This window comes from Muscardinus avellanarius (assembly GCF_963383645.1).
Source record: "Muscardinus avellanarius genome assembly, chromosome: 15".
Taxonomy (NCBI): domain Eukaryota; kingdom Metazoa; phylum Chordata; class Mammalia; order Rodentia; family Gliridae; genus Muscardinus; species Muscardinus avellanarius.
In genome coordinates this window covers 26,097,324-26,116,477 of record NC_137801.1, presented here as the reverse complement: position 1 = coordinate 26,116,477, position 19,154 = coordinate 26,097,324, and the positions used below count along the sequence as shown (strand labels likewise).

Below are 19,154 nucleotides of genomic sequence, written 5' to 3'. Positions count from 1 at the left end.
TGTATCTCAGTATTTGGGAGGATAGGACAGCGACATAGGGACATAGGAAGAGACCCTATTTCAAAAGAAAAAGTAGGGGGAGGGAATTGATAAAGGGCTAAATGAGTGGTGTGTGCATGTATGCCTCTACCATCTTGTTTCCCATTAAGATGTATGACTACAATGCACCAATAAAAATAATTTAAAAAAGAAAAAGTAAAATCGCAGAGGGGGTGTAGCTTAGAGGTAGAATGCCCCTATGTTTAAACCCCAGTAACACACACTCAAGTTATCAATACTATCATAGTTTGGAAAGCCGGTTTCCTTTTGCTTATCTTGATACAAATGTAAGGTAACATTAACAACTATTACTCACTGGAAAAGAATGTATTCTTCATTTATTTGGTATTAGGGGTTGAACTCAGGGGTTTTCTACCTGTGTAACCTAACGTCAGGCAACTTTGGCAGCTCTTCTAAGGGCCTGCATAAAAGCAGACTATGAATCCCCTAAACATTGCTTTTTCTCCCATATTTGGCTTTACAGTACACACTGTCGCTTCTCGGCCTTTTGGCTCAGGTCAAGTATAAATTGGCTCAAGTCAAGTAAAAAAGCTGCCGTAGGTCTTGCAGCTGCATCTGATTTTCTAGGGAAAACCACTCAGCAGGTACATGGTGTCTGTGCTCCATGGCCGACGTCTCAGCTAGCACGGAAGTCCAGCGGGGCGAACCCCAGAGGAAGGAGCTGTAGTTGGGGTGGCAACCGGCCTGGATTTGCAAGCCGATGACCGACCCTCTCCCGGAACCGCGGTGCGCACGGAGCCGGCTCGGTGCCTCCCAGCCCCGGCCCGCCGGGAGGCTCTGCGCAGGCGCAGTCGCGCGACGTCCGTCACTTACGGCCGGAGCGGTTCGCGCTGGGAGTTGGTGGCGCGGTGCAGGGCTTTTAGGAACCGACCGCTTGAGCGCGGGTAATCAGCTCCCTTTCCTCCTTCCCCCACTTCTTGTAGGGACTTGGGACGATCGCTGGGCTTCCGGACTTGCTTTGGGCGCCCAGTCGTGCAGGGCCCATCCTGCGCCTCTGCAGCTCGGGGTGCTCCCGCGCCCAGGTGGGGGTGAGGGGCGGGGTCGGGGTCTGGGCTGGACTCCGTCCTGGGGTGTTGCTGTTGAAATCTCCCGAGTAACTCATGGATCTTCTTGTTTCCCAAGACTGGTATCCGGGAACTGTGATTGGCAGGGCCCACCATGGAATCCGAGCAGATGCTGGAAGGACAGACGCAGGTACCTGGAGGGCCTGCATTCCGGGTGGCGGTGTGCCAGGGAGGCAGCGAGAAGCCGTCCGTGGCTGGTGCGTCTGACCGGCGTTTTGTTTCTTTCTAGGTCGCAGAAAACCCGCACTCTGAGTATGGTCTGACGGACAATGTGGAGGTAATTAGCCTTGTTCCTATGCCGGGTCGGTGCGGCTCTTGAGTTGCAGAAAACTTGGGATCCGTTTTTACTAGGTTACTTGGCACAAGTGAAAACTTTGCTATAGCTAGCCTGTTTTTACTAGCGGTACTAGTACTTGTGTTAAAAAAAAAAAAAAAACAGAAGGTACTTTGTAAATGAGTGAATAAATCTTGGAACCCATGAATCAGGGGTGGGTGGGATTGGTTAGGAAACTAGAGGCTGCCTGGGAGAAGAAGGTTTGTGATTCATTGAAAAAGTCGAGTGATTAAGTGTGCCTAAATGAGCGCAGGGGCATTTCCAAGCAGTGTTATAAAAGCACTAAATATCAGTACTTTTCAACTGTTTTGCTGTGTCTCTGACACACACCAGAGCAATTTGCACGTTTCTTGAATCCCAGAAGGCTTAAAGAAGTTGAGTAACTCGTCCAGGGAAGTAAGTGGAGAGCTGTTTTTTTTTTTTTTTTGGTACTGCGGATGGAACCCAGTGGAATTCTACCTCTGAGCTAAACCCCCAGCCCTATTTTTTTATTCTTTATTTTGAAACAGGGTCTCATTAAGTTGCAGAGGGCCTCGCTCAGTAGCTGAGGTCTGATTGTAAGTTGTGATTCTCCTTCCTCTTGTTCTCAGCCTCCCAAGTACTGGGATTCCAGGTGTGTGCCACCATGCTTTGCTGAGAGCTGTATTTTCAACCTAGGCAAATTGACATATTTGCAAAAAGATTTAAATTGAAAAAAAATTTTTTTTGGTACTTGGGATTGAACCCAGGGGCATTCTACCTCTGAGCTACACCTCCAGCCCTATTATTTATTCTTTTTTTGTGTGTGTGGTACTGGGGATGGAAACCAGGGGTATTCTACCTCTGAGCTACACTCCCAGCCTGATTTTTTATTCTTTATTTTGAAACAGAGTCTCACCGAGTTGAAAGCGCCTCACTAAGTAGCTGAGGCTGTCTGCGAACCGCGATCCTCCTGTCTCAGCCTCTTGAATGCTGGGATTACAAGAGTGTGCCACCACGCCTGGCCGCTATTCTTTGTATAGAAACAGGGTTTCACTAAGTTGTGGAGGGCCTCAACAGGTAGCTGAGGCTGGCCATGGACCTGCGATCCTCCTGTCTCAGCCTCCCAAATACTGAAATTACAAGCCTGTGCCACCACATGTACCTTAAATTGTATTGTTAATCTTGACAAACTTCTAGAATTTACTGCTGTGACTACTCTTCTCCCTTATAATTGCTAGGAATGTTTATTGGTTTGAAGAGAATCCATTTCCTTTCTTCTTCTCCTCCTTTTTTTTTTTTTTGTAGTATTGGGGATGGAACCCAGGGACATTCTAACTCCGAGCTACACCCCAGCTGGCTAGGAACTGTGATCCTCCTGTCTCAGCCTCTCAAATGCTGGGATTACAAGCGTGCACCACCATGCCTGGCTATTTTTTAATTCTTTTTTGAAACAGGGTCTGACTGAGCTGCAAAGGACCTCACTAAGTAGCTTAGGCTGGCTGCAATTCTCCTGTCTCAGCCTCCTGAATGCTGAGATTATGAATGCTGGGATTACAAACCTACTTAAGCTTTTTTTTTTTTTTTTTTGGTGGTACTGGGGATGGAACCCAGAGGCTTTCTACTTCCGGGCTATATTCCCAGACCCATTTTATATTTTATTTGGAAACAGGGTCTCACTAAGTTGCTGAGAGCCTCACTAAGTAGCTGAGGCTGGCTTTGAACCTGTGTGATCCTCCTGTCTCAGCCTCCCAAGCGCAGGGATTACAAGCATGGGCCACCGCGCCTGGCCTGCTTAAGCTTTGAGTCTTCTTATTTTTGTTGGCTGGGTCATGGGTCAAGGGCACTGGGTGGATTGCTCTGGAGTTGTTTTTTAATGGATCCTCAGTTTTTTGCATTTCAATGTCTTATAAGTATTTTCTACATTCAAGAGTTCCTGGGCCCTTTTTTCCCCCTTTTCTGTAGTACTGGATATTGAACCCAGGAACATCCTATCTGAACTACACATTAAGCCCTATTTGACATTTATTTATTTATTTATTTATTTATTTATTTATTTATTGCGGGTCTGGGGATGGAACCCAGGTGTATTACAACCTCTGAGCTACACCCCCTGCCCTATTTTTTATTCTTTATTTTGAAACCGGGTCTCACTGAGTTTCAAAGGGCCTCACTAAGTAGCTGAGGCTGTATGTAAACCGCGATCCTCCGGTCTCAGCCTCCCAAATGCTGGGATTACAAGCGTGTGCCACTACGCCTGGCTGATTGATTGATTTTACTGGGGCTTGAACCCAGGGATATTCTACCTCTGAGCTATACCCCCAGTCCTATTTTATTTTTTACTTGGAAACAGGATCTCAATAAGTTTCCGAGGTTGGCTTCCAACCTGAGATCCTACGCTTTCCAAGTACTGGTGTTGGGGGCGATGGGTCCATTCCTCAACTTAGGAAATCAGGATCAGTAGAGTCCTTGGCTAGTGTGATGGAAAATAATTTCAGCCCAAGCTAGGTAGAGACACAGAGGTTTATTTAGGAAAGTAAATAGACATTCAAGGCAGAATGCAGGCCATCTCAGGAGGGATCAAGAGGGAGATAGACATCTTGGTGAGTGTAGGCCTCTTTTTTTTTTTTTTTTTTTCTTTTGTGGTACTGGGGATGGAACCCAGGGACATTTATCTCTAAGCTATACCTCAGGACTATTTATTTATTTATTTATTCATTCATTTATTCATTTATTTATTGTGGTACTGGGATTTCTAGAAACCCTTCTACCTCCAGGCTACACGCCCAGACCTATTTTATATTTTTATTTGGAAACAGGGTCTCTTAAGCCAGCGAGGCTAGCTTTGAACCTGCGTGATCCTCCTTTCTCCACCTACCAAGCATGGGGATTACAAGCGTGTGTTACCACGCTTGGCGCCCCAGCACTATTTTTTATTCTTCTTTATTTTATTCTTTTTATTTTTTGGTGGTACTGGGGGTGGAACCCAGAGGCTTTCTACCTCCGGGCTATACTCCCAGACTTATTTTATATTATATTTGGAAACAGGGTCTCACTAAGTTGCTGAGAGCCTCACTAAGTAGCTGAGGCTGGCTTTGAACCTGTGTGATCCTCCTGTCTCAGCCTCCCAAGCGCAGGGATTACAAGCGTGCACCACCACTCCCGGCTTATTTTTTATTCTTTATTTTGGAACAGGGTCTCACTAAGTTTCAGAAGGCCTAAGTAGTTGAGGCTGGTCGCGAGCCTGCGATCCTCCTGTCTCAGCCTCCTAAGTATGTGGATTACAATGTGCCACCATGCCTGGTTTCGGGCTCTTCCTTTTTTTTTCCAGGTCTGGGGATGGAACCTAGGCGCATCCTACCTGTCTTATTTTTTATTCTTCACTTTGAAACAGGGTCTCACTAAGTTACTGAGGGAGGTCTTTACTAAGACCTCCCTCAGCCTGAGGCTGGCCGTAAATCTGCCATCCTCCCAAGTACTGGGATTACAAGGGTCCCCCACCACTCCCGGCCCTGTCTATCTCCTTTCTCTATATTTATTTTTTCTATCCTACATCATTGGGATTACAAGCATGTTCAGTGAGACCCATGGAACTTGGCTTTTGCTCTCTATTGAACTGTTTTAGTGTCCTTCCATAGTCCAAACATCTATAATTTCTGGGTTTGTTCCTGTGGATTTATTTTTCCCCTCATTATTTTCCTGCTTTTTTGCCTACCTCGTAATTTTTTATAGGAACCCCCCTGGGTTCCATCTCCAGACGCACACAAAAAATAAATAAATAAAATAAAGTAGGAGTGAGGGTGTAGTTTAGATGTAGAATGCTCTGGGCTTAATCCCTAGTACCAAAAAAAAAAAAAACAAAAAAACGGAGGAGCCCTGTTTTATTTATTTATTTATTTATTTGTTTGTTTGTTTATTTATTTATTGGTGGTACTGGGGTTCCTGGAAGCCCTTCTACCTCTGGGATACACTCCCACGGGCTATACTCCCAGACCTATTTTTTAACTTTTTTTTTAATGTGGAAACAGGGTCTCTTAAGCCAGCCAGACTGGCTCCAAACCAGTGTGACCCTCCTGTCTCCGCCTCCCAAGTGCAGGGATTACAAGCATGTGCCACCACGCCCGGCAGAGGCCCTGTTTTAAAATACAGAATGAAGTAGGAGCCAGGTGTGATGGTGCATGCCTGTAATTCCAGTACTATTGGGTCTAAGACTGGAGGGTCATAGGTTCAAGGCAGCCCCTGCCATTTAGCAAGATACTCTCAGCATCCTAGTGAGACCCTGTTTCAAAACAAATAAAAAGGACGGCAGGTGTAGCTTGGAGGTAGAATGGTTTCCTGAGTTACAGCCCCAGTATTCCCGCTCACACCCACACAAAAGAAGGGTGTTTAGCTGGGTGTGTTGGTATACTCCTGTAATCCCAGTACTTGAGAGGCTGAGACAGGAGTTTCACAGGTTTGAGGACAGCCTTAACAATGCAGAAGACTCTGCAACCTAGTGAGACTTTCTTTGAAAATGGAAAAAAGAAAAAAAAAAAAAAAACAGCTGGGATGTAGCTCAGAGGTAGAATGCCCCTGGGTTGGATCCCTAATATAACAAAACCAAGTCTGGCTTGCTTGATGTGATCCAGTGTTACTTAAAAGTCCGTATTTTAGAAAACGCTATAAAAATAAGGATGATGGGGGGAAGGGCTCCTAAAAAGAAGGAAAGGAAGGAAGTGGAATTTGGCGATTTTGAGATATGTTATCTTCAGAATCAGAAAGCTTGAATGAAATTAGAGATGGCTTGGCATGGTGGTGCCTATGTATATTCCCAGTACTTGGGAGGCGGAGACAGGAGTATCTCAGATTTGTGGCCAGCCTTAGCAACTTATACAATTTAGAGCCTGTTTCCAAATAAAAAAAATAAAATAGGGCTGGTGGTGTAGCTTGAAGGTAGAATGTTCCTTGGTTTAATCCTAAGCAATAGGACAAAAAAAAAAAAAAAAAAAAAGGGAGAGAAGTCATTGATTTGCCTTTTTGTGTCCTGTTTCTATCAGTTTTTGTTTAGTATTCAAAATAATGGAGTTATTTGGAATGTTCATGCATTGTTTTTTGCATTCACTAGAGGATAGTAGAAAATGAGAAGATTAATGCAGAAAAGTCATCAAAACAGAAGGTGGATCTACAGTCTTTGCCAACTCGTGCCTACCTGGATCAGACAGTTGTGCCTATTTTATTACAGGGACTTGCTGTGCTTGCAAAGGAAAGGTAAGATAATAGCGCCTGTGATTGGAGGTTGCAGAGAAAGCAGAGCACAGATTCCTAATTGAAATGCCATTAGTCGTATATAGCTTTTTAAAATTTTCTGTGATGTTTTATAATTTATGAATATTAACAGTTGTTTCTTGCCGGGCGTGGTGGTGCACGCTTGTAATCCCAGCATTTGGGAGGCTGAGACTGGAGGATCATGGTTCGCGGACAACCTTAGCTACTTAGTGAGGCCCTCCGCAAGTCAGTGAGACCCTGTTTCAAAATAAAGAATAAAAAATTGGGCAGGGGCTGTAGCTCGGAGGTCAAATGCCTCTGGGTTCCATCCCCAGACCCGCAAAAAAAAAAAAAAAAAGTTTTTTTCCTTTTGCAGTACTAAAGATGGAACCAAGAGTTATTCTACCTCCTAGCGACACCCCCAGCCCTAATTTTTTTTTTTGTGTGTGTGGTACTGGGGGTGGAACCCAGGGGAATTCTACCTCTGAGCTACATCCCCAGTGCCGAAGGCCAGCTTAGTCCAATCGGGGCGCAAGTCCACTCGCGATCAAGAATCTCAGAAAAGATGGGGAAGGATAGAGTGAAATACTGCAGCCTCTTATCTGCAGTGATTCTTTCCCTTCTAAGGACTAAATTTCTTTAAGTCCCTAGTGACGGCGCTCTTGGAAAGAACCTGATATGGACAAGAGCCTTTTGAGCTAATGACTGAATTGGCCTTCGGCACCCCAGCTCTATTTTTTATTCTTTATTGTGAAACAGGGTCTCACTGCGTTGCAAAGGAGCTCACTATGTAGCTGAGACTGTCCGTGAACCATGATCCTCCTACCTCAGCCTCTCAAATGCTGGAATTACAAGTGTGAACCACCATGTCCGGCTCCTGTGTTTTTTTTTTTTTTTTTATTGGTGCACTGTATTCATACATCATAGTGGGATACAAACTTTTGTAGACATATATGCACACATCGCCCAGTCAGCCCCCACCCGATCCCCACCCTATTCTCTCCCCATCCCTCCCTCCCATGCTTGGCTTAGTCGTTGACATCTAGTATTATAGCAATTTATCCAAAATTAAAAATTATAATCTCACATAACAGTTTCATTTGTCTGATACCAAGCTTTTGATGACTTAAAGATAACATTTCAATATTTCTTTTTACTTTCTTTCTTACCAGAGAATATTTTTTTTTCTATTTTTTTTAGGTGAAACTATCATATATTTATATATTTATTTTTCAGAAAAAAAATCTATCCTAATATGGAATATGGACTCTAGATACCCAAAACGATCTTGAAAAAGAACAAAGCTAGAAGATATATATTTTCTGATTTCAAACCATATAAAGCTACAATAATTGAAACAGTGTAGAAGTATTCTAAAGGCAGAAATATACACCATTGGAGTTAAATAAAAGCCTAGAGCTAAATTCTTTCCTATATTGTCAAGTTATTTTTGACAAGGTTTCCACGAACATTTGGTGGTGGAAATAATAATCTTTTAAATATTGTTGAAACATAATAATTACATGGAAAAGAATAAAGTTGGACCCTTACCTAATCCCATATACAAATATTAACTCAAAATAGATAAAAGACCTAAATATAAATCTTAAGACTATAAACTTTTAGGAGAAAATCTGGGCCATAAAACCTCACAACATTGAAATTGGCAGTGATTTCTTGGATATGATTTCAATGGCACAGGCAACAGAAGAGTATACAAACTCCCTAAAAAAAAAAAATATTGTATATCCAAAGACAATGTAAACAGAGTTAACAGTTACTAATAGAATGGGATAAAATATTTCCAAATGCTATATCTGAAGGTATATTAATATTCCAACTAGAAATCCTAAAAATTAACAACAATCAAGGCAAACAATACCATTTAGAGATAGGTAAAAGACTAACATAAGTAATGAATCTCCACAGATAACCAATCTTAGTTGACTGTTGGATGGAAACTCTTGTTTCTCTGGTTCTGGTGTGTGTTACCTATTTCTTCTTTGTAGTTAATCTCTTTGAGTATTTTCTCTAGTGCTGGTTTTGAAGACATAAATTCCTTCAGTTTCTGTTTGTCATGGAAGCTTCTTATTTCTCCATCTAATTTGATAGAAAGTTTTGCTGGGTAGGAAATTTTTGGCTGGAAGTTGTTTTCTTTCAGAGTTTGGAATATGTTACTCCAAGCCCTTCTGGCTCTCATGACTTGGTTTGGGAAGTCTGGAGTGATTCTAATTGGTTTGCCTCTGAATGTCACTTGGCCCTTTGTTTTTGTTGCCTTTAAGATTCTCTGCTTGGCTTCCACATTGGTCATTTTGACAATTATGTGGCGTGGGGATCCTCTTCTTCGATCCTGTCTAAAGGGAGTTCTATAAGTTTCCTGGACCTGTGTATCAACCTCTTGCTCTATGTTTGGAAAATTTTCTGCTATTACTTCCTTTAAGAGATTGTTGATCCCTTTGGTTTCACTTTCTTTTCCCTCCTCTATTCCAATTATTCTTAGGTTAGCTCTCTTAAAATGGGCCCATATTTCTTCAATATCAGATTCCTGCTGTCGGATATTTTTTCCTAGATTAGAAACTATGCGTTCATTTTTGGAATGATCATCTTCTAAGAGCGAGATTCTGTTCTCCATGTGGTCTAATCGGTTGTTTGTGCTTTGAATTGAGGCCTTTACTTCATTAATTGCATCCTTTATCTCTTTTTGGCTCTCTCTGAGTTCTTTTCGAAGCACCTCTATTATCTCTACAGTTGTTTTCCTGATTTGATCTTCTAGAAATCTCTGATTTTCTGTTTTATCGGGTTCTGATGTTGTGCGGTTGTGGGCATTCATTGCTCCAGTGTTATTCCTCTTTCCCATGATTTAGGAAGTTTGTGCCTTCTCTGGGTTCTTCCTTTGGGTCACTATGACTTCACTTAAGGTGTTCTGGATCTCGATTCAGTAGTATCTCAGACCCCACTACTCCTTTACTGGGTTGTATCACAGAGTCTCCGACCCAGAGAGTCGATCGAGGCTGCTTTAGACTGTGGGGGGTGCCAGGTTGCACGTTCTCCTATGGTGTGATATCTCTGCCACCGCCCCTCCCCCACTGGGTCAAGTCCCAGGGAGTACAGTACTGGGATTTCTCCTCTGTGGCCCGCAATTTGACTCACTGTTCTTGAGTACGCAGATGTAGCTGTACTGTATTCGGTGAATTCACTGCTGCTGCCGCCGGTGGCAATATGGCACCGCTGCTACGCCCTCGGCCGTGAGGCTGGCGTATTACTTCTTGGTTTTGATTTCCACTCTGAATCCCTGCAGCGTGTGCTGAGCTCAGCCACTGGGAGCTTTAGATGCTCTCTGCGCGGAGAAATCCCGCCTGGCTGTTCCGCAGTGGCTCACCTTGGCTTGCTGTAGCCGTCCGGTGAATATGCCGCTGCCGCCGGCAGTATGGCGCTGCTGCCGCGTCCTCGGGCGTGAGGCCGGTGTCTCTCCTCTGTGGCTCTGAGCTCTGTTCTCAGTTCGCTTTCTCTCTGGAGCCTGGTGATTTTTTTGTTTCTCTGGTGATGGTGTTTTCTGGCTATGAAAGGTGCTGATTTTGTGGTAATGGAGATTGGTTGTTAGCGGGGCTCTTAAGCCCTGCTTTTCTCGGTCACCATCTTCCCGGAAGTCCCTGTTTTTATTCTTTATTTTGAAACAGGGTCTCACTGAGTTGCAAAAGGCCTCACTAAGTAGCTGAGGCTATCCATGAACCATGATCTTCCTGTCTAGGTCTCTCAAATGCTGGGATTACAAGCATGCGCCACCATGCCCAACTTTTATTTGTTTTTGGTATTGAGGATTGAATTCAGGGGCATTATACTACACTCTCAGCCCTTTTTATTATTTATTTATTTATTGTGGTACTGGGGATTGAGCCCGGGGCATTCTACCTCTGAGCTACACACCAGACCTACTCTATATTTATGTGAAACAGAGTCTCCCTAGGTTGGTAAATTCTCATTATTTGCAGAGGTTGTCCTCCAACCTGTGATTATCCTGTTATAGTCTCCCAAGTACTGGGATTACACATGTGGGTCAACAGGTCCGGCTACTTTTTTTTTTTTTTTTTTGCAGTACTGGGGATGGAGCCCAGGGGCATTCTACTGAGCTACACGCTCAGCCATTTTTTTTTTTTTTTGTGGTACTGTGGATGAAACCCAGGGGCATTCTAACTCCAGGCTACACCCCCAGCCCTATTTTTTATTCTTTATTTTGAAACAGGATTTCACTGAGTTGCAAAGAGCCTCACTAAGTAGCTGAGGCTGGCTTTGAACCTGTGCAATCCTCCTGTCTCAGCCTCCCAAATGTTGGGATCACAAGTATGTACCACCATGACTGGCTTCCTAGCCCTATTTTGTTTTTATGGGTTTAGGGGATGGAACCCAGGGGAATTCTACCTCCGAGCTACATCCCAGCCCTATTTTTTCAGTCTTTATTTTGAAAAAGGGTCTCACTAAGTTGCAAAGGGCTTCTTAAGTATCTGAGGCTGGCCACGAACCTGGATCCTCCTGTCTCAGCCTCCCAAATGCTTGGATTACAAGTGTGTGCCATCATGCCTGGATTCCCAGTCCTATTTTTATTCTTTATTTATTTTTTATTTTATTTTATTTTTTTGCAGGTCTGGGGATGGAACCCAGGGGCATTCAACCTTCGAGCTACACTCCTGCCCTATTTTTTATTCTTTATTTTGAAACCGGGTCTCACTGAGTTGCAGAGGGCCTCACTAAGTAGCTGAGGCTGTCTGCGAACCACTATCCTCCGGCCTCAGCCTCCTGAATGCTGGGATTACAAGCGTGTACCACCATGCCCGGCTTATTCTTTATTTTGAAACAGGATCTCACTGAGTTGCAAAGGGCCTCACTCTAAGTAGCTGAGGCTGTCTGAGAACCTGTGATCCTCCTGTCTCAGCCTCCCAAATGCTAGGAATACAAGTGTGTGCCATGCCTGCCTTTATATTTGTTATTCTTTATTTTGAAACAAGAGTCTCAATGAGTTGCAGAGAGGGCATCACTAAGTAGAAGCTGAGGCTGTCCTGGAATCACAATCTCCTGTCTCAGCCTCCCAAATGCTGGGATTGGAAGCATGCATCACCACACACAGCCCTTTAATTTTATTAATATGTTTAATTTTTTTTCCCTGGGTTTGGGGATGGAACTCAGAGGCCTTTGGCCTCTGAGCTACACCCCCTGCCCAATTTTTTATCCTTTATTTTGAAACCGGGTCTCACTGAGTTGCAGAGGGCCTCACTAAGTAGCTGAGGCTGTCCGCGAACCGCGATCCTCCGGTCTCAGCCTCCCAAATGCTGGGGTTACAAGCATGCGCCACCATGCTGGGCCAATATGTTTAATTTTTAGGTGTGTTGCATGACTGTAGAATTATAATAATTATTTTTCTTTTGCTAAAAATGTTCAAATTTCAAGCTGGGCATGATGTTGCACACCTGTAATCTCAGTATTTCAAAGGCTGAGACAGGAAGATCACAGGTTAGAGGACTGACAGTCTCAGCAAGTAGTGTGACTTATCAACCTTGTGAGACCCTGTTTCAAAATAATAGAAGAGGGCTAGAAGCCGGGCATGGTAACGTAGGTTTATGTTTGCCAACCCAGTACTTTGGAGGCTGAAACAGGAGGATCGCACAGGTTCAAAGCCAACCTCAGCTTCTTAGTGAGGCTCTCAGCAAGTTAGTGAGACCCTGTTTCCAAATAAAAATATAAAATAGGTCTGGAGTATAGCCTGGAGGTAAAAAGCCCCTGGGTTCCATCCCCTGTACCACCAAAAAAAAAAAAAAGAGGGCTGGGGTGTATCTTAGAAGTAGAATGCCCCCGGGTTCAATCCCCAGTACCACACACACACACAAATATTCAAGTTCTTTTCATATATCTAAGGATGGACTTTTGTTTTTTATTTATTAATTTATTTTTGTGATACTAGGGATGAACCCAGGGACAGTCTATCTCTAGCTACGCCCCCATATATATATAATTTTTTTTTTAAACAAGATCTACCTAGGTTGATGAGAGCCCCATTACTTGATGAGGCTGTCCTCAAACCTGCGATCTTCCTGTCTCAGCCTCACAGGCACTGGAATTACAAGCATGTGCCACCATGCACGGCTATGGGATGGACATTTAAAATCAAGTAGAGTCAAGTAGAACACTATAAAATAGCCATTATAAGTATCATAATAATGATATAAGCAATATTAGCAATCACAGGAATCAACAGGTTTGGTATTAGAATTATTAAATTATAATTTGAAGCCAGGTGTTGTGGTGCACACTTGTCATCGCAGTATTTGGGAGGCTGAGACAGGAGGATCTGAGGTTTGTGGTCAGCCTTAGCAACTTGTCAGGCCCTCTGCAACTTAGTGAGACCCTGTTTCAAAATAAAGAATAAAATAGGGCTTGGGGTGTAGCTCGGAGGTAGAATGCCCCTTGGTTCAATCCCCAGTGCCCCCCCCCAAAAAAAAATGTTTTTTGTTTGTTTTTGATACTGGCGATAGAACCCAGTGGCAGTCTACCGCTGACTACATCACAGTACTTTTTTTTTTTTATTCTGAGGCAGAGTCTCCGTAACTTGAACTGGCTGGCCTGAATCTTGAGATCATCCTGCCTTAGTCTGCTGTGTAGCTGGGATTATAGCTGTGCTACTACTGGGTTTGTGGTAGTGTTTTTTTTCTTTATTATTATTATTTTTTTATTATTTTTTTATTTTTTTGGTGGTACTGGGGTTTCTGGAAGCCCTTCTACTTCCGGGCTACACTCCCAGACCTATTTTTACATTTTTATTTGGAAACAGGGTCTCCTAAGCCAGCGCGCGCGGCTGGCTTGGAACCTGTGCAATCCTCCTGTCTCTGCCTCCCAAGCACGGGGATTACAAGCGTGTACCACCACGCCCGGCTTTGTTTTCTTTTTTAAATAACCTTTGCCGGGTGTGATGGCTCACGCTTGTAATCCCTGCACTTGGGAGGCTGAGACAGGAGGATCGCAAGGGTTCAGAGCTAGCCTCAGCTACTTAGTGAGGCTCTCAGCAACCTAATGAGACCCTGTTTCCAAATAAAATATAAAAAAGGTCTGGGAATGTAGCTCGGAGGTAGAAAGCCTCTGGGTTACACCCCCAGTACCACCAATAAATAAATAAATAAAATAAATAAACTTTTTTTTTGTGTGGTATGAAGGGTGGAACCCAGGGGCTTTTCTACCTACAGGCTATACTCCCAGACCTATTTTTTTATACTCAGCTACTTAGTGAGGCCCTTTACAACTCAGTGAGATCCTGTTTTCAAATAAAGAATAATAATAAAAAAAGAATTGAGTTCATAATCAGTTTTTGGCCATAAAAATTTTTTTTTTTTTGGTGGTACTGGAAATTAATTTATGTATGCATTTTGTGGTACTGGGGATGGAACCCAGGGGCATTCTACCTCTGAGCTACACCCCCAACCCTATTTTTATTCTTTCTTTCTTTTTTTTTATTTTTTGCGGGTCTAGGGATGGAACCCAAGGGCATTTAACTTCCGTGCTACACCCCCAGCCCTATATTTTATTCTTTATTTTTGAAACAGTGTCTCACTAAGTTGTAGAGGCCCTCACTAAGTAGCTGAGGCTGTCCAGGAACTGTGATCCTCCAATCTCAACCTCCCAGATGTTGGGATTACAAGCATGTGCCACCATGTCCAGCTTTTCTTTTTCTATTTCTTTTTTTCTTTTTTTCTTTTTCCTTTTTTTTTTTTTTTTGTGGTACTGGGGTTTCTGGAAGCCCTTCTGCCTCCGGGCTACACTCCCAGACCTATTTTATATTTTTGAAACAGGGTCTCTTATGCCAGCTCGGCTGGGTTCGAACCTGCGCGATCCTCCTGTCTCCGCCTCCCAAGCGCGGGGATTACAAGCGTGCGCCACCACGCCTGGCTTTTCTTTTTCTTTTTAAAATAGGGTCTCACTGAGTTGCAAAGGATCTCACTAAGTAGCTGAGCTGTCCACGAACTGTAATCTTCCTGTCTCAGCCTCTCAAATGCTGGGATTACAAATGTGTGCCACCACACCTGGCTTTTTGTCACTTTTATTATATGACTATTTGCTTGCCTGACTCATTTACCATATTCATTACAAATGGCCTTTGGATGCAAAATGAAAATTAAACCTAAAAGGATAAGTTTTTTATGTAGCAATACACTTAAATACACACATCTAAAAATATATATTTCTAAACTTTGAATTTCTTTTCCCTTACAGACCACCAAATCCCATTGAATTTCTAGCATCCTATCTTTTAAAAAACAAGGCACAGTTTGAAGATCGAAACTGACTTATTGGGAAGAACAGAAAAATTGGTTGCTACTGTAGATTTACATGATTAAGAGGCAGCTTTAATTGCCATGATTTTTTTTCCTTTTTTGGAAGTATAAGAATCTTCAGGACAACAGACCGTATTTCCGGAGTTACAGAAGAGAAACCTATTTCCTTTCATTTGATTTAATCATCATACTTATTTAATGAGTGTATTCTGTGCAATTTTTTTCTCAGATTGTCTTTAACTTTGTTTTTAAAATGACCTTTGAAATAAACTCTCAAAATGCCATTATTTTAAAGTAGTTTTTGTTTTATATGACTTTTATATGCTTGACTTATTCTCATGAATTGTTCCTCTTTTGTGTCTTCAAACACTGCAGAGTTTGGCCACAGAGTGAAAATACAACAGAACGAAGCATAACATTAAAAACCCAGAGCCAGTTTTTCTCAGCTTTGACTCTGGACCTTTCTGAGGGTGGGATGTGGGCATCTTCAATGTCTAACAAACATCACAGGTGATTCTAATGTGCAGTAATGTTGGACTACTGAGAAAAGCATTGCAGAGGCTGTATAGTATTTTCCAATGCTATAGAGTAATGATATAATGATAGCTATCGCTTATTGCAGTCTTACTATGTGTCAGGCATAGTACATTTTTACGTAAGTTCAATCTAATACAGCAACTCCGCAAAGTAGATGTTATTATTCCCATTTTGCAGATGGGGAAACAGACTTGGAGAGGTTAAGTGACTTGCTCAAGACAACACTCACTGCTGGTAAGTGCTTGACTGGGAGTTCACCTCCCTTCTCCCTCGTGTTGCCGATGGCTCCCTGAGAAGTATTGTGCCACGTCTTGTCCTTGCTTCTCTTTGCAATAAAACAAACAGCAGCCAGTGGTTTTGTTGAGTCTGTTCCTGTTGTCTCCTATGAAGAAAGTGAGATAGTTCACTAGCTCTGAAAAATCACAGCAAATTGTCTCAGGAGAGCCAAGAAGAACATTCACTAGAGCAGTGGTTCTTAAATGAGAGTAGCTGTGGGCTCCCCTCCCAGAGCATTTGCTGATCTTCGGTCTCATTTGAGTTGTCACTCCCAGAGCGAGATGGGATGCTCTTTGCATGGTGGGTAGAGGCCAGGGATCCCGCTAAACAGGAAAGGCAAAGGGAAGCCCAGTACTGTCCCACCCACCCCAAATTGTCCCGTCCAAAGTGTCAGCAGTACTGAAGTAGAGAAACCCTGGTTTGGAGGCATCTTAAAGTCTTAGGTCTAAAAGCTAAAAATGTTAAGGCCTTTGCAAATTAGAAACTTAATGCTGATGAGGCATGTTTTACAGTTCTCTTTAATACAGGATATACTTATTTCAGTAGAATTGGCAGTCGTGGAGGGGTAATGTTATAGTTTTGATTTTATGCCTGCAGGACTATATATAACATTTGAATAAGTAACTGAACAATTTTTTAATTAAACCATCAATAATATTACCTTTTTTGAGCGAGGTGTGGTGCATGCTTGTAATCCAAGCATTTGGGAGGCTGAGACAGGAGGATTGAGGTTCAAGGACAGCCTCAACTACTTAGTGAGCCCCTTTTTTAAAATTTTTATTTATTTTTTTATTTTTTGGTGGTACTGGGGGTGAAACCCAGAGGCTTTCTACCTCTGGACTATACTCCCAGACCCATTTTATATTTTATTTGGAAACAGGGTCTCACTAAGTTGCTAAGAGCTTCACTAAGAAGCTGAGGCTGGCTTCGAACCTGCGATCCTCCTGTCTCAGCCTCCCAAGCGCGGGGATTACAAGCGTGCTCCACCACGCCCGGCTAGTGAGCCCTTTTTTTTTGTGTGTGTGGCTTTGGGGATGGAACCCGGGGCATTCGACCTCAGAGCTATACCCCCAGCCCTATTTTTCATTCTTTTATTTTGAAACAGGGTCCCAGTGAGTTGCAAAGAACCTTGCTAAGTAGTTGAGGCTGTACACAAACTGATCCTCTTGTCTCAGCCGCCTCAATGCCGGGATTACAATCTGTGTGCCACCACGCCTGGTTTATACTTTATTTTGAAACAAGGTCTCACTAAGTTGCAAAGGACCTCATTAAGTAGCTGAGGCTGCCTGCAAAACTTTGATCCTCCTGTTTTAGCCTCCCAAGTACTGGGATTACACATTTGCTCTTTCATGCCTGGCCTGGCAGCCGCTGCGGCCGCCGCCTCTTCCTCCTCCTCCTCCTCCTCCTCCTCCTCCTCCTCCTCCTCCTCCTCCTCCTCCTCTTTCTTTTTCCCATTTTTCTAAGGAATCTCCACACTGATCTCCATAGTAGCTGAGCTAGTTTGCATTCCCACCAACAGTGTAAAAGAGTTCCTCTTTCCCCACATCCTTGCCAGCATTTGTTGTTATTTGATTTCTTTATGCTTTCTCCTGTCAATGAATTTTGATGGATGCCTGGAGTGCTTTTTTTTTTTTGTGTGTGTGTGTGTGTGTGCTACTTAGATAGAACCCAGGGGCATTCTACCTCAGAGCTACACCTCCAGACCTATTTTTTTATTCTTTATTTTGTAACAGGGTCTCTGAATTGTAAAGGGCCTCACTAAGTAGCTGAGGCTGTCAGCAAACCGCGATCCTCCTGTCTCAGCCTCCCAAATGCTGTATTGTTATTCTTGAAACAGGGTTTCACTAAGTTGCAAAGGGCTTCACTAAGCAGTTGAGGCTGGCTGTGAACCTGTGATCCTCCTGTCTCAGTCTTGCAATTACTGGAATTACAGAGGTAAAATGCCCTTGGGTTCAATCCCCAGAACCGCAAATAATAATGACAGTAATAGTAAGTACTGAGGATGAAACCCAGGGGCATTCTACCTCCGAGCTACACCCCAGCCCTATTTTTTATTTTTTCTTTCTTTATTTTTTATTTATTTTTTTGTGGTGCTGGGGGTGGAACCCAGAGGCTTTCTACTTCGGGGCTATACTCCCAGACCTATTTTATATTTTATTTGGAAACAGGGTCTCACTAAGTTGCTGAGAGCCTCACTAAGTAGCTGAGGCTGGCTTTGAACCTATGCGATCCTCCTGTCTCAGCCTCCCAAGTGCGGATATTACAAGCATGCACCACCACTCCCAGCTTTATTCTTTATTTTGAAATAGGGTCTCACTGAGTTGCAAATGGCCTCACTAAGTAGCTGAAGCTGTCCTTGAACTGTGATCCTCCTGTCTCATCCTCCTGAATGCTGGGATTACTAGTGTGCACCACTGTGCCCGGCTAATTTTTATTTATTTATTTATTTATTTTATTTTTTATTTTTTGGTGTTACTGGGGTTCCTGGAAGCCCTTCTACGTCCGGGCTACACTCCCAGAACCATTATATATTTTATTTGGAAACAGGGTCTCATTATGTTGCTGAGAGCCTCACTAAGTACCTGAGGCTAGCTTTGAACCTGTGCGATCCTCCTGTCTCAGCCTCCCAATCACTTTATTTTATTAATTTATTTATTTTTGGTGGACTGGGGTTCTTGGAAACCCTTCTACCTCCGGGCTATACTCCCAGACCAATTTTTATATTTTTATTTGGAAATAGGGTCTCTTAGGCTTAAGAACCTGCGTGATCCTCTTGTCTCCGCCTCCCAAGCTCTGTGATTACAATGTGCGCCACCATGCCCGGGTTATTTTATTTTATTTTTTCTGTACTGGAAATTGAAATCAAAGAGATTCTACCCCAAAGATACACCCCTAGTTCTATTTTTTATATATTTTTAAAATTTTTTAAAATTTTTTATATTTTGAAACAGGGTCTCTCTAGGTTAATGAGAGTCTCAGTACTTGATGAAGCTGTCCTCAAACCTGCTATTTCTTGTCTCAGCCTCCTGAGAACTGGGATTACACATGTGTGCCACCAATAAATAAATAAATAAATAAATAAATAAATAAATAAATAAATAAATAAATAACAGGGCTGGGAGTGTCATTTGGAGGTAGAAAGCCTCTGGGTTCCATCCCTACTACTGTAAGGAAAAAAACCCCCCCACACAAAGCTATACATTGAAATAGTCAAATTTGCCGGGCATGGTGGATTATGCTTGTAATCCCAGCATTTCGCTGAGACAGGAAGATCTCAGTTCGCGAAAAGCCTTGGATACTTAGGCCCTTTACAACTTAGTGAGACCCTGTTTCAAAATAAAGAATAAATAATAGGGTTGGTGGTTTAGC

General features: G+C 42.9%; 1 protein-coding gene across 1 annotated transcript; it reads left to right on the top strand.

Moving 5' to 3' along the window:
* Positions 1-1,218: 1,218 nt before the first annotated feature.
* DPY30 (dpy-30 histone methyltransferase complex regulatory subunit) lies at positions 1,219-14,983 on the top strand (the record flags this gene model as incomplete). The annotated part of the gene is made up of 4 exons (XM_080711481.1): positions 1,219-1,254; positions 1,354-1,401; positions 6,521-6,663; positions 14,911-14,983. 4 exons carry the CDS (start codon positions 1,219-1,221, stop codon positions 14,981-14,983), a joined length of 300 nt encoding a protein of 99 aa, XP_080567607.1.
* Positions 14,984-19,154: the final 4,171 nt, after the last annotated feature.